General features: G+C 42.0%; 2 protein-coding genes across 2 annotated transcripts in view; one reads left to right on the forward strand and one right to left on the reverse strand.

The window, feature by feature from the left end:
- Positions 1 to 1127: 1127 nt before the first annotated feature.
- Positions 1128 to 14837, forward strand: part of tbx4 (T-box 4) — a 34596-nt gene continuing 20886 nt past the window's right edge. Inside the window, exons 1-3 of the mRNA XM_004075986.4 lie at positions 1128 to 1411; positions 6485 to 6630; positions 6889 to 6983. Coding sequence (XP_004076034.1) covers positions 6487 to 6630; positions 6889 to 6983 — 239 coding nt within the window. The 5' untranslated portion in view covers positions 1128 to 1411; positions 6485 to 6486. The remainder of the gene's footprint in view (positions 1412 to 6484; positions 6631 to 6888; positions 6984 to 14837) is intronic.
- brip1 (BRCA1 interacting protein C-terminal helicase 1) overlaps positions 6590 to 14837 on the reverse strand; it is a 131965-nt gene continuing 123717 nt past the window's right edge. The window contains exon 26 of the mRNA XM_011482983.3: positions 6590 to 6656. Coding sequence (XP_011481285.1) covers positions 6627 to 6656 — 30 coding nt within the window. The 3' untranslated portion in view covers positions 6590 to 6626. The remainder of the gene's footprint in view (positions 6657 to 14837) is intronic.

Genomic DNA, 14837 nt, shown 5'->3' on the forward strand with positions numbered 1-14837 from the left:
GCTGCCTCCTCTTTCTCCTCCTCTCGTGAGGAGATCCATTTTCATGTCATCCAAGCTGATATTATGCGAAGAACAACAAAATATTTGAAATAAACTGTTGCTTTGTTTATTTTTCCTAAGAGGAAACAGAGGGATATTAACTGCGTTCAGGAAAAAGGAAACATTTGAGATGAATCAGGACTCTTTAGAGGCATGTCCAAAGTCCGGCCCGTGGACCAGATGCAGCCCACATTCAAATTTCCACTGGCCCTCAGGCTCCAGTCGTAAAATCAATCATACATTTTTTTTGGGCTTCAAATATGAAATTCACATTAATCTGGGCAAAATGAATTTAAATTTATGTTTATGTGGAGAAATGAAAAGTATCTCATTGAAGTTAAATATTTAATTTACATTTCATGTTATTATAAAGGTTCAAATAATGCTGGCCCTGACCAATGTTCCCCGCACCAAATCTTGCGCTCCTTGCTATAAATGTGGACACTTATGCTTTAGACCAATAAAGAACTAATCTCTGTTTGATGGTTAGTCTCCATGTTATTAAATGTTAGGATATCCGTTATTGGTGCTCAGGATCACGTGCAAACAGAGCGCGGCACGGGTAGGCTAAAGAACGGCTCCAACATCTTCACCACGGAGAGGATGATTATGATGAAGAGTTTGTGAGTTAAGTTTTTTTGGGAAAATAGCGTGATTCCCTGATGCTTCTGTGACGTTTTAAATTGAACCAACAGTGGGGAAACCAGCAGCAAAAATGCGCGTCGGCCTCACGTCGATGCTCTTTGGCCCCTTTCATTTTTACTGTTGGAACAGAAACGTGCTAAAAACGGGCGCTATCGCAGAATCCTGTCGTTGGGTTGAACATCCCCGCTCAGCTGAGCTAAGGCCGCGCGCAGAACCTCACCTGCACCTGCGCCGGTGCAGGTGAGGTTTGTGCGACTTCAAATCTGTCTCTACAATATGGATGAAAGCATTAAAAAGCGTAAAGGCTTCATGAGAAGCATGTCAAATCCAGTCCCAAAAGAGGATCCACCTGGAGACAGAATGTGACGGCGCATGTTGGATGATCCGGTTGGATGGGTGGCTGGGCGCAGGGCCGGATGCTGCAGCCGGGAGGAGGCCCCGTGGATCTGCGCCGCAGCATCAGGGTATGGGGTAGAGACTGGGAGGACGAGCCCCTCTGTTTGCTTGCACACATCAACGAGGCTGAGCAGTGCGGCGCGCGTGTGCGTGATTTTAACCCCCCATCCCACCCCCAGACCTGAGCTCAGCCCACAGACCGCGCTGCACAGGCGCACAGCGCAGCTCGCAGAAGCAGCAGCAGCAGCAGCCAGAGAGCCGCCTGAAGCTTTCCCCTGCGGGCCCAGGACGGAGCTGCGCGCCATGGATGCCAGATGAACGCAGGAGCCAGGTAGGCTGCAGATGATCAGCTTGATTTGTCCAAACTTCACTGCAGACGCGCGAGTCCACTGCGCAGCAGCGAAGCGCACGCGGGACTCAATCCAACATCCAAGATTCTGGCTTTTATTTCAGCGGTACCTTTGCGTTAACTTCACATTATTAACAACAATAACTCTGATAATTCAGCCTTACATTTTAATAATAATGAGGTGTAATTGAAACTTTTGATGATTAATAATAGTCTACATTTTTAAAGACTAAATAAACACAACAAATTTATGTAAAACACCTTAAAACATCTCAGAGAATTATCTGAACCTATTTTCATTTTTTCCGGTAGTTTACGACAACCTTTTCAAATTGTAAACATTTTAATGTGTAAAGTCATCTTCAAACAGATACACACAAATAAAACAATACATAAACACATTTACATCATGGCTTTATTAGGTATTTTTGCAAACAACAAATAAAAAACAGTAATTTTTTTGAAACTGTAAATATATTAACCTTTTATCCTGCCTTAGGACAACGGATGAAATTTCGCTCCTGTGCTAATAACGATGGCATATTTATTTTGAAGCAGCTGCTGAAACATTGATTAATATGCAATTTCCTAATTCAAATAAATAAACAGATGACCTGAAAATGGAAAAAAAAAGAAACAGTGATTTACTTTGAAGATGAACAGGTCTAAAGATCAGTTGTGGGGAAACAAATTAAATGCTCTTCAGAAAATCCTGCAACTGTTTACTCCTAAAAAGGAAACAAAGCCAAGAAACGAAAAACATACAACTAGTGAAAAATATAGAAGTTTATTCTATATTATGAAATTGTTTTTCCAATCAACCCAAAATTCTCCTTTCTTATTAATGATTTTAAATGAAGCTTTTAAATTGAAGTAAATGCTTTTATCCAGATGTTGGGAGTCATGGCAGAGAAAACAGCCTCACCAGCACCAGCAGTTTTCGGCCTTTTAAAGAACTTTATTTTTTTTATTGCATGTTTGTTGTTTTTTATTTATAATTTTATTTCCTTGCATTTCTTGTTTTCATAAAACTTTTTTTTTATCCTCTTTCAGTCTTCATGCAGGCGCAAAACGACATTAATCTAAGTGAAGGAAGCTGTTTGACCTTCTTTTGTATTGGATTTGCATGCTACTGTTGAGGGAATTTAAATGTATTCTTGCTAAGTGTTGTTGGGGAGAAATGCAGCCTTTGGGAAATAAAATAATTGGATTAAAATGAGAACAGGATCTTTTTTTTGGCCAAGCGTTCTTGTTATTTGTCAAACGTTGGGTTTTTATTATTCTTGCAGCTGCATTAATTAAGATTCATTAGAATTTGGATAAACCAATACTTGTAGGTTCAAACAGGACTGTAGGGCGCTGAATCCAAGTCAGAGTGAACTTTTGGCGTCTGATTGTGTGACACATCCTGTGGAAGTTTGTGGGCTTTCAGAGTGACAGAAACAAAAACAGGGTTCTGGTTCAGTTCAGCGGGATGAGTAAGAGGCCTGGATTCTCACAGTAAAGAGCCCATCCCTCTGTCAGCCACTATCTTTATTAGCTTTCCCGAATGTCCTCACCAGTTTACACTGCCCACTTTCATGGATGAGAGCGTGCTCGCTCCGTGTTTACAGGCCCACGTCTGCACAGCTCAGCCCTGAAAGTTAAACAGCACCAGGCCTCCGGGTCTGCAGACGGGAGCTCCTGTGTTTAGCTTACCCAATGCCAAACGTGTGCACACCTTATTCTGTAATGACAAAAAGGGTTCTGAAGAGTCAGACTAAAGTCTAATCTCTGCACCGAGGTCCCACTTTGCTCCTCCTGACCTTTCAAATTAAAATGTTCCATCAGAAAAGGTTTGCTCCCGCTTCATCTTTAGGGTCTGGCAAGGTGGTGGACAGTGAGCACGTTGAGTTCTGGCTCTGACTGCCGAACCCGTAGTTAAACCCTCATGAACCAAAATACGGAAGATTGGTAAGATTTACTGATAAAGACCAAACTTTGCAGTTTTGCCTTTAGGGACAGAACTTCGACAATCTGGTCTTATTTAGCCTGCACCGCTGCTAACACTGTCCATTACCAGGCTAAAGGACAAAAAAGGGAATAATGGTCATGGATGATGAGAAGACAATCTACCTGAAATGCCTTTTTATGCCAAAGAAGGTGTCTTCTGAGAAAAAAGAGAAAAGAGGATCCAATGCAGATATTCAAGAACAAACCAGCAGATTCACCTGGCTTGAAGGTAAATCTACAGAAACATATTTTGTGGTCATCAAAGATAATGTCGAAAGCTTAGATCATCAGATCAAAGACACTGGTGACAAACAGCTGACACGAGCTGACATTTCTCAATAAAGGTGAACAAAATGGATCGTTACAGTCGCAGACAAAATCTTTAACCGTAAATAAAACATCAAATCTGAAGACGACACAAGAAAGAAAGCCTTTAAGATCTTCACTGCTGCGGAGGAAAAACAAATATTCGTTTTTCTCATTTAGAATGCATCGTAAACCCAAAGACACAAGCAGACCTCATCCTATCATAATACAGTTTACCCATGTCTTCTGACAGAAACTATAGGAAGCTTTCAATGGGCTTGGCAAAGACTTGCCTTTTGCTGAGAAACAAAACTGGAGAAAGATTGAGCCCCATGTAGAAAGAGTTCAAAATGAAGGGAAAGTGCTGCGTGATGAGGCCAAGAGGCTTTCATTTACAGGAGAAGACTTTCTGCAGACTCAAGAAAGGAATGAACAAAGGAACCTTTTACTAAAGCTAAATCTATCTATAGTGTTCCTTCCTTTTTAGTGCAAAATGTCCCAAACTGACTGTTTAGCCTGACATCGAGAAAGAAATGTAGGTTGATAGACTGTCCCCTCTACACAGTTCATTGGTTTGCATGTATTTCATTGTGAAACAAATACCAGATTTTTTATTTTTAAGACAGAACATTTTGGAAATATTTTTTCTCATGTGAAACACATCAGCAATACTGTTTAACAAGGTCAAAACAAATCAAAATGGGACATTTCCTGTTTAAATAAAGGTTAAATAAATAAAAAAGAATGCTGAGAAAAAAAGCAAATTAATATTTGGAACTGCAGTTTGATTTGAATTATGTATTCTAAATTATTGGGTAAAAAATATCTTAAATCTTTTAACTTTATCCGGTACTTTGTTCCCAATAATATCTTGAAAAACCTAATTTTCTACTGAAATCCAGTTATTATGTCAAAAAGACGCTCACAGACCTGTCTAACGTCGATCCGCGGCTCTTCTAGCTTGTTACACACAGTTTTTCCATCACAATACAGTTTTTCATCAGCAATAAATTTATGCCTTTAACAAAATTGTGAGCGAGTGGTTTATGTTGACAATCTTTTGGACGTTAAATTAGAAACGGTTTTAAAATAAGAAAGTAACAAAGAAAAACCAACATTTATGTGGAAAATCCAGTAAACAAACATCCACAAAATGCTCAAAAAGAAATGCAACATCTAAAAGTTGCTTTCTGGAACTATTTTATTTTAACAATATAATTTGGAACAAAGCTTGTTTACTTTGTGAAGATTTTATATGAACATAAAAGTTAAAAAGATGTTGCAATGACATTTCTTCTACAAATGTGTTCCTGTTAATTTTTTTAAATGTTGATTACATCTTTAGTTTTTGCAAAAACCTTTCAGGATCTACTGTTTTTTTTAATGAATCTATTTAGTTTATTGCTGGAAATTGTTTTTACAAAACAAATCTAACAGTAATATTAAGATAGCATTCAAAAAGGATATCATTTCTTTCATGAATTAACTATTACTAAAGTACAAATTAAAGTTTACTTCCATATATGCAGAGTAAGAAAATACTTTCAACATTTACTGATTTCATTAAAAAATGCTATTAATTTTAAAATGATCACACTCAAACCTAATTAAACTAGTGAATTCTGCCTGTTTGTTGAAGAATGACAACACATAATTTACTTTCTTTTTTCCACGTAACTTTGTCTTTGTGTGCTGAATTTTGTCATTACAATGTTTCAAAGCCCCCCCCCCCCCCCCCCCCTCTATTGTCTGTAAATGTCTCAGTGTTCTAAAAGATGAAAAAGAGTCTTTGCAGGTCTAGCTGCAGCTCTGTAGCCTGCTTGTGTGGAGTAAAACCTCAGTGCTAGGCCTGTGGACTGCTGAGCCTGGAGCTGAAAATCCAAAGGCGCCACACACTGCCGCCGCCGTCAGAAGCGGTTCCTACATCTGCTTCAGTCAGTCAGTCAGTCAGTCAGACAGACAAAAGTTTCTTCTGATGCTGTGCGAGCAAGGAAGCGTGGACAGTCCTGAAGTAAAGTCTAAAACCAGAATCTTTACGTGATTTGTGCAGCAGCTCAGCTCCGGATGGCAACTCTGGATTCATGTGTTGGAAAGTCTCTGGTGGCTGCAGCCTTTTTCATTCTGTAACCATGTTTACACCGAATGACCGAGCTCTCCAAACAAGGACTTTGCTAGCTAACAGCAGCAGCTTTCTGTCTTCCTCTGGCCAGTTTTTCTCTGAACATTAAAGCTAAACCGAAGGTTTTCCTCAGAAATGTCATATCAGACACACATTTTATTTTACCATCAGTTTTGCAGAAATTTATATAGTTTGTCCTATAATACTAGAAAGGTATTGATCCTTTTATGCCTTTTGTTGCTAATTTGCAATATTCCATTAAATCCAGGTGTTCACTTAATTTACCATCAGCTTGAATAAGAAAAAAAAAGATTATTTCTAGAAAATTGGAAATTAAGTCAGACATGATGGAGTTAAAGGTAAACTAAATAAAAGGAGACAAACCTCCAGTTTTACCATAAAGAAGAAACTGAGAAGAGAATAAAATAATGTTCATAATTCAGTCTTGTCCTATTGGTAAAATAAGCTAAGTTATTAAGTTGGGCAAAATGTTGTGTAAACTACAACTTTAATGCATCATCAGGACTCACCCAAGATTTACCAATAATCTTTGTGTGGAAGACGTGAATTTGGATTCTGCAGAGAAGGAAGGCGGTGCAAAGACAAACAAACGCCTGAAAGTGTTTCTGCCCCTGCAGAGATGCTGCAGGACAAGTCTTCATCTGTGACGGATGAGCGCGACAGCCGGGCCCAGAGCAGCCTGGAGGCGGCCCTGCCTCCGTGCCAGTCGCCGCTCCGCATGTCCCCGGCTCCCACAGTCCCCAGCTCCAGCGGCCCTGATCAGGTACATGTGAACGCTGCTGGCAGCTGCTGCAGGAAAACAGAGGATTACTTCTCTACAGACACCACAGGTGTTTTATTACAAACAGATTTAACTTCATGCACGTCTGCCACTTTTGTTTGAGCGGCACCGGAATGCTTTACACTAGTTTCCTCCTAATTGCTCACAAGTTCTTGCATTTGTGAAATGCATTTAATGTGAGGTTTTCCGCTGTTCTTGCATGTAAATCAGTGGCTGCTGTGATTTTCTGCTATCTTGCAGAACATTGAGAGCATGAAAGTTGTCCTCCATGAGCGGGAGCTGTGGAGGCGCTTCCATGAGGCTGGCACGGAGATGATCATAACCAAGGCAGGAAGGTTAGTAATGCTGTGAGTGTGGCTAAAAACTAATGCATTCCACCTTAAAAGGGTCATTTCAGACAGATGTTTGCACTACAAGTGCAAAAAAAAGTGTATGTATGGAAAAGCTAAGCAGGGAAGATGGCACCAGCTGCCATCATACTTTAAAAAAGTCCATCAAAGGAGTTTGAACACAAAAATGTCCACGAGGATTCTTTATGTGTAAAATACTAACAGTTTTAGCCTTTGTATGTTGTCATTTCTGCATCTCAGAGTCACAGCGAAGGTTAGGAGGGTAAATATGAGGGCCGACAAACACTGACACAAAACCTGCTTTGACAACGGCAAACTTTATTTAAAAGTCTCAGAAGTTTTTTTTGTTTTTTTTTATTCATTAAAATGCCACAAGCGTGGAAACTGTTGCTTGTGTTGTTGGTTCCATTTTTAAAGCTGCTCACATTTAAACATTAAAGCCCCTTTCGTGGACAAAGATATATATATGAATTCTCGCTGAAACCAACACAGAGCAGGGTTCTGTTTGAAGATGAGACAGAACGTTCGTGCCACATACATAATTGAAACCACCAATGAGTGCCTGGCCTGTTGAATTTAATGCATCCTGAGGATTACACAGAGAAGCCTTTGGACATTTACCAGAGAACAAGAGCACTCAAATCGACCTCTGCTTCTCACTTTTCATTGGATCATTTTCTTTCCACCAAAAAAAAAATTGAAATTTACAGGGTCAGGGTCTTTTTTCCCAATGCCTAATAGGCTTTCCCATGGCCGTCTGATAAAGCTCGTTCTGATTCTTTAAAGCTCTCTGCAGGTCTGCACATTCCTGAAACCCAGGAGATGTCTGCTCCACCTGCAGCAGGCAAAATCTGTGCAAAGGAACGTATCCCAGTGAGACTGAGTGTTTTCAGAATTAGCATTTACTCTACATGTGGTTTGGTCAAACAGCCATTATGGAAGAGAATATTTAGTGTAGCTGAATGTCAGTTTTTAGCATTTATGAGCTGTTTTGTCTGCTTCCTTACTCGTTTGTTTTCTCGCTTATAGGAAAAAAAATTAAACATAAAGCTTGATAATGTGATGTCCACATGGGACAGTTCCTCCAAATGATGGTGTATCATGCTGTTTATTATTTCAGAGACGGCTACAATGCCATTTAAATTACATTTGTCACATTCAGTTCAGCTATAAGTATTAGTGGGGCTGGCTTGATAAAATTGACTAATCGATCTAAATTGATTCAAGCTTAATAAATCAATCATCGATCCATAAAAGTAGAGATCGTTCTTTTATGCATTTACTTTTCTGGTGACTTTACACATAACAGCAGTAAAGCCAAAGTCTGCTAGCTTGATGTTAGCATAGAAAGGGCCGCTAATGCTAGCGCTTGTTCGACCTAAACAGACATTGCTGACTAAGTGAACAGCTTTATTTACTCACAGCCAAGAATTTTCTAAAGTCTTTTAAGGAAACAGTTTTTAAATTAGCCATTTGTGGTCTAAAGCACCGTTTTTTTGCTGAAATATTCTGGAATAAAGTGTAATGCTATAGCGCGTGCTCCACCTAGTGACCACATTGAAACGCTCTCCAGGAGAGGCAGAACATTTCATTTTGTAATATGAATCCGTTTACAATGTTAATGATCTGCACATTTTTGTTGGAGCTTCTCTTTTTGAAAAATTGTGTAACGCTGTATAGTGTTAACCATTGGTTTATTATTTCACTAATAGATTTTACATTATGTGAACTGTATCAGATTAATATGAAGATCTTTAAAACATTCAGATTATTATTGTATTCCTGTACAAATATGCCTAAATGTGTAAACCATATAAATTCAAAATCGAATTGAGTGGAATTGATCAATAGGATCAAAAAAAATTGTGAACTGATCCAGGCTCTGGTGAATTGAATCGAATTAATTCTGGAAATTATTGGTGATACCCAGCCCTAAGTATTAGTAAGAGCAGTTTTTTTATTTAAAATACTTCTGTTTTGGTGCAGAGGGATCTGCCTGCCTAAACACATCTAGCAGAAATGGTGATGGCATGGGGGACCGTCCTCTCTATCATGAAAGATCCTGTTCAGTTCTGTTTTTTGTGGAGTTGCATGATCTCTGTGAGTTCAGCTTCTTCCTAGACACTGACCACAATTCTGAGCATGTGCAGCCCCCGTCGGCTGTGTGGTGGGCCCTCCTTTCTTGACTCCAACAGCTGGGATCAGCCTCAAAACGGACAGATTGAGCTCCCTGGAAAATGAAGCCGTGCTCTGAGAAAGTCTGAGTTTGCAGATGTGCCAGGTGACGAATGACAGACACAGCACAGGCATCATCTAGCATTTCCCCACCCATCTGAAATGACCGAGGTTGGCCCCCGAGCCAGCAGCACCTGGCAGCTTCATTGTTGTGATGAGGTTCCCTGTCCAGCTAAACCCTGAGTCTTCAAAGCAACTTTGTAGAGAACAGCAGCAGCAACAGGATGTGGCGCCCACAGCCCCCACTCTAGAGGGGTGGAGGGCCACGTCACCCCCCCCCCCACGCTCTCCTTGATCCTTCCTTGGTATTGGAGATTCCCAGAGATGGAATTGATCTGTGAAAGGCCTGCACACGTGGGATGGTTAGGAGAAACAGCTGAACCCTGACCCCGCCCCCCTCTTGACACACACACACCCACACAAAACAACGCCTTGAGATCCTACACAGCCTCCTTTACTTTCTCATTGTCCCCTCAAAACTTGTGGCACCATTCCTGTGTACCCATGACTGAAATACATGCAGCACTGAAATGTTCATCTTTGTTGCTCCCAATGTGAGCTTTATGCATATTTGAGGGGCATTGGTCAAGAGGTCGGTTGGTTTGTTCCGATTTTATTGTTTTTATAACCCTTGTGTTATCTTAGATGACCCCACCCTTACATTGACGTGTTCTCCCTACCATGACAAAGGTGGATAAAGGTGGAAAGATAACTCCCAACGTTAAAGTGCCAAGGATAGCACAAGGGTTAAACAGGCAACTTCAGTCAAAAAAAACACCTATTCATTCTTTGTTGTGACGTCATCGACTTTCATTTATTATTTATTACAACTCTAGGAGGAGGGTGGGGTTTAACCCTTGTGCTCTTACCTCTCAGGCCACACCCAATTTATTCTATCAAAAACATTTACTTCCCACACAGTTCCTGTCAATAGAGGTGTGTCCCAGGGCTCTGTCCAGGGACCCCCTGTTATTTATCATTTACCTTCTCCCTCTTGGTCAAATCCTTCGTAAATACAAAATTAATTTCCATTGTTATGCAGACGACACCAAGCTCTACATCTCCACCAAACCAAATTCCTCTCTTCCTCCCTCTTCCCTCACTGACTGCCTTCTTGCAATAAAATCCTGGCTTACGACAAATTTCCTAAAACTAAAGAATGATAAAAATCGAACTTCTCCTGATAGGCACTAAATCCAATATAAACAGCATCCAGAACTTCCCCATTCCCCTCAGGTTAAGAGCCTGGGTGTCATCTTTGTTGACAGCACCCTCTCCTTCACTCCAGACATCAATAGTAGGGGTGTGTATTGGCAAGAGTCTGGCGATACGATACGTATCCCGATATGCGGCCCGTGCTACAATACGGATCCCGATATTTTACCAAAACATATTTTCTAATATTTCTAATAGGGTAATGCGCTTAGCATCAGCCGCTGCCATGCTTCACTCGTATTTATCTGAGCCGCTAAAAAGCACCACAATCCTCATTTTTATATTTTTCTGGAAGCAACATGGCTCAGATTTGATGTTTGGTATCCATAAAAACGAAGTATTTCATGTCTCATAACAACAGAACGAGCCGCCTCTGGCTGCAGTCCTCCTGTTGTCTTGTGTGGAGTACAGCTGCTCTAAGAGGCTCCGTGTGCTCTGCTGCCAACTAGCGGTCGGAGGGTGAAGTGGACAACAAGAGTCAGACACTGAAGGACGCTCAGAAATAATTAAATAAATATTGTTCTGGCAGCATTTTGAATCGATATAAGTATTGCCAAATAAACTATCGCGATATTTTGCCGAAGCGATTTTTTCTTACACCCTTAATCATTAGCATCACCCGGTCTGCCTGTTTCCACCTTCCCAGCATTCGTCTTCTTCGCCCTTCCCTCAATCCTCATTCCACTGCCGTCCTGGTGCAAAGTCTTGTCACTTCCCGCCTGGATTACTGCAACTCCCTTCTTTTTAGTTTACCACAACAAACCCTACGTAAACTACAATATGTTAAAAACTCAGCTGCCAGAATTATCACTCAAACACCTTCCATCCAACACATCACACCTGTTATGCAGCAACTTCATTGGCTACCAATCATACACCGAATTACATATAAAATACTTCTCTTTTAAATCCATCCACAACCGTGCCCCCTCACACCTGTCGCGTCTTGTCCATGTTGCCACCCACCCGTACCCTCAGATCCTCCTCCTCCCTTCAACTGGATGTCCCTACTGCTCACCTCGTCAATATGGGATGCAGAGCATTCCAGAGCCACACGGATCTGGAATTCGCTACCTCCTGATCTCCAAAACATCGGCTCTCTCTCACAATTCACCAGGAAACTAAAAACTCAGCAACTTGCATATTTCCCCCCTATAACTTGACATTCTTGGCCTGTTTTAAAATGCAAATTTTACTGTAAATTCTATTGCTTTTTATTGCTTTTAACTTTCACTATAATGTACGGCAACCTAGGGTTCTTAGAAACAACAAATGAAATTATTATTTATTATTATTATTATTATTATCATTATTATAAGGCTGGACTGCTGGAAAAGGCAGGAGGCCGGCCCTCCAGGCCTGGACTAGAGCTTCAAACTTAATTTTGTCCCGTCAACTTTACAGCTCAAGTCAACGTACCGTTCCCATTTCAAGCTTTTCCTTTCATTGTGTAGAATTTAATGTGTGCTGCCAGAGATTATTTTTTCAGTGAAAATAAGTCAACAGTTTTAGCTCACATTAAGAAAAATGATACTTGGCATTTTTGTACTATCACTGGATGCTGAAAAAGCCTTTGATAGAGTAAACTGGAAGTTCCTCATTGCTGCCCTCCATAAGTTTGGGTTTGGAGAATCATTCATCAATTGGATCAAAATATTATATCACAACCCCAATGCATCAGTTAGAACTAATAAACAGACTTCCAACAGGTTTTTTCTTGGAAGAGGAACTAGACAGGGTTGCCCACTCTCCCCCTCTCTTTTTGCAATATTTATCGAGCCTCTAGCTGCAGCAATAAGACAGAATGAGAGTATTAAAGGAATTAAAACCAAACACAGCCATCATAAAATTAGTCTCTATGCAGATGACATATTACTGTTTTTAAGTAATATACATTCTGTAAATGAAACGGCAACAATCATTAATGAATTCTCTTCTATATCAGACTATTCCATTAATTGGAATAAATCTGTTTTATTACCACTGAACAGTAATGCGGAGCAAGGACTCACAATACCAGTCAAATCAGGCAATATAAAATATCTAGGTATTTATTTTTCCCCCAAAATTTCAGAACTGGTGCAGCTAAACTACACCCCATTACTGAAAAACATACAGGACGATCTAACACGCTGGACCAACCTGCCTTTGTCCCTTATGGGCAAGGTAGCCACGGTAAAAATGAAAATCTTACCCAAAGTTAATTATCTCTTCTCAATGATTCCCACACAACCGCCATTAAAATGGTTCAAAACATTAGACTCATCCATATCAAGCTTTCTATGGAACAATAAACCTGCAAGAATTAGTCTAAAAACTTTAAAATCTGCAAAAAGCTGTGTAAAGAATTACTTTCTTGCAAATAGATTACAATATATCTTAAAATGGTTAAAAAATAATCCAGAAACTAACTCATGGTTAGACTTGGAACAGGCGTTATGTGGAAAGATCAACCTGTCAGATCTTCCATTTATTAGCCAAATAGTTAAAAAACAGGATTGTTTCAAAAGTATTAATATAAATGCCACTTTAACAGCCTGGTGGGAATTTCTCAAAATATCAAAATCATCAATTCAACCGTGCAAAATGACACCCATCTGGAACAACCCAGACATCCTCATAAACAAAAAAATTATCCACTTCCCAGCTTGGCAAGCAGGGGGCATAAAACAACTAGAGCACATAATTATTGATAGAAGATTCATAACTCCCCAGGAACTTCAAGACAAACATGGAATATATAACTTCTTGGAATATCAGCAACTTAAATCAATTATTACTAAAAAGTTTAAATACAGAGACAACGATTTAAAGCTACCAGATGTAGTTACCACTCTGATCAATTTCTCAATGAATAAAACTCTCTCCAAAATATACAAACTTTTATGCAATTTAGATAACAATATTTCACTTCCGACAACAAAATGGGATGCGGATTTGAGCATCAGCACAGATGAAAGTTTTTGGTCAGAACTTTGTCTAAACACCTTTAAAATGACAAAAAGTCCAAATCTGCAGCTAATCCATTTCAAAACTCTTCACAGAATTTACTACACTGGACAGAGGATGTTCAAGATGGGTCTCAGTAACTCAGACATTTGTCAGCACTGTGACAGTAATCTACCCGACAATTACATGCATGCACTATGGTTCTGCACGCCTGTCCAGGCTCTCTGGCGGCAGGTATGTGCCGATCTATCAGTCTGGCTTAAGGTTTCAATCACAGCTTCACCGTCACTTTGTGTGCTTGGTGACATGAGTGCCATCGATGTAGAAGGAGGATTAGGCTCTATCATTTTCATAACTCTTTGCATTGCTAAAAAAACTATTTTAATAAATTGGAAAAGCAAAAAAAATATAAATATAAGTCAACACAGAAATCTGCTGCTTGATCATATCAGCTTGGAAAAAATGTCAGCCCAAAGTTCAAGTAACTTTGAAAGAATTCGGTCTCTCTGGTCTCCCATAGCTAACTCCGTGACTTAGGGGGTGGGGGGGGCCTGGTCGTCGCTGCTCCTTGCCCTTCTGCCGTGGGCCGGGGTGGGGGTCGGGGCCTCCGGTGCCTGGCGGGGGTTGTTGGGGGCTCCGTTGGTCGGGGGATCGGGTCCGGCGCCTGGGTGGGGCGGGCTGGGGCGCTGCGTGGTCCTTTGGGCTTGGGTGTGGGGGTGCGTGGTGGGGGGGTGGGGTGGTGGTCTGGCCTGGCTTGGGGGGGTGGTCCCTTTGCCTGTGCTGGGGGGGGTTGGCGGGGGGCGCTGCTCGGGGGGGGGGCCCAGCAGCGCTGGATGGGCTTCCCATCTACGCCTGGGGCTGGGATCGGCCCTTCCCTGGCTCTGGGGCGGGACGGGACAACCCTCTTGGGGCCCCCGGTCGCTCTGGGTGTCCTCCGCTTCGGCTGCGGGGTCTTGGGGGGGGTGGGGTGGGGGGTCTTGTCGGCCCTGACCTGTGGGGGGGCATTCTGGGGGAGGGGGGGGGTCCACTATTGGTACGGGGCAGGGGGGGTTGACGGGTCGGGGTCTCCGCTGAGGCCATCGGCGGTTTCCCCGGCCGGTTGGCTGCCTCGGTCCCGTCGAGGCCTGACCAGAGCTCTTCTAGGGCCGGCGTTTGGGGGTGGGGGCCTGGGCTTGCTCCGGGGGGGGGGCTGGCGCTTTCTGGCTCCTCTCTCTCTGTGTGGGGGGGGTGGTGCTGGGCCTGGGGTGTCGGCGCCTCCGGGGGTGGGGCCCCTGGGCTGGGTGGGCCTGGCCCCCTTGCTGGGGGGGGGGCGGGGGACAGCTGTTTGACCACCGGGGGACAGTCTATCAGTTGTCCCCAACTTACCCCCTTCCTCATATAACCTCATAATAGGGTGAGGGGGTGGGGGGCTTAGCCTGCGATGAGCCTTGGGGGGGGGTT

Source organism: Oryzias latipes, chromosome 13 (genome assembly GCF_002234675.1).
Source record: "Oryzias latipes chromosome 13, ASM223467v1".
Taxonomy (NCBI): domain Eukaryota; kingdom Metazoa; phylum Chordata; class Actinopteri; order Beloniformes; family Adrianichthyidae; genus Oryzias; species Oryzias latipes.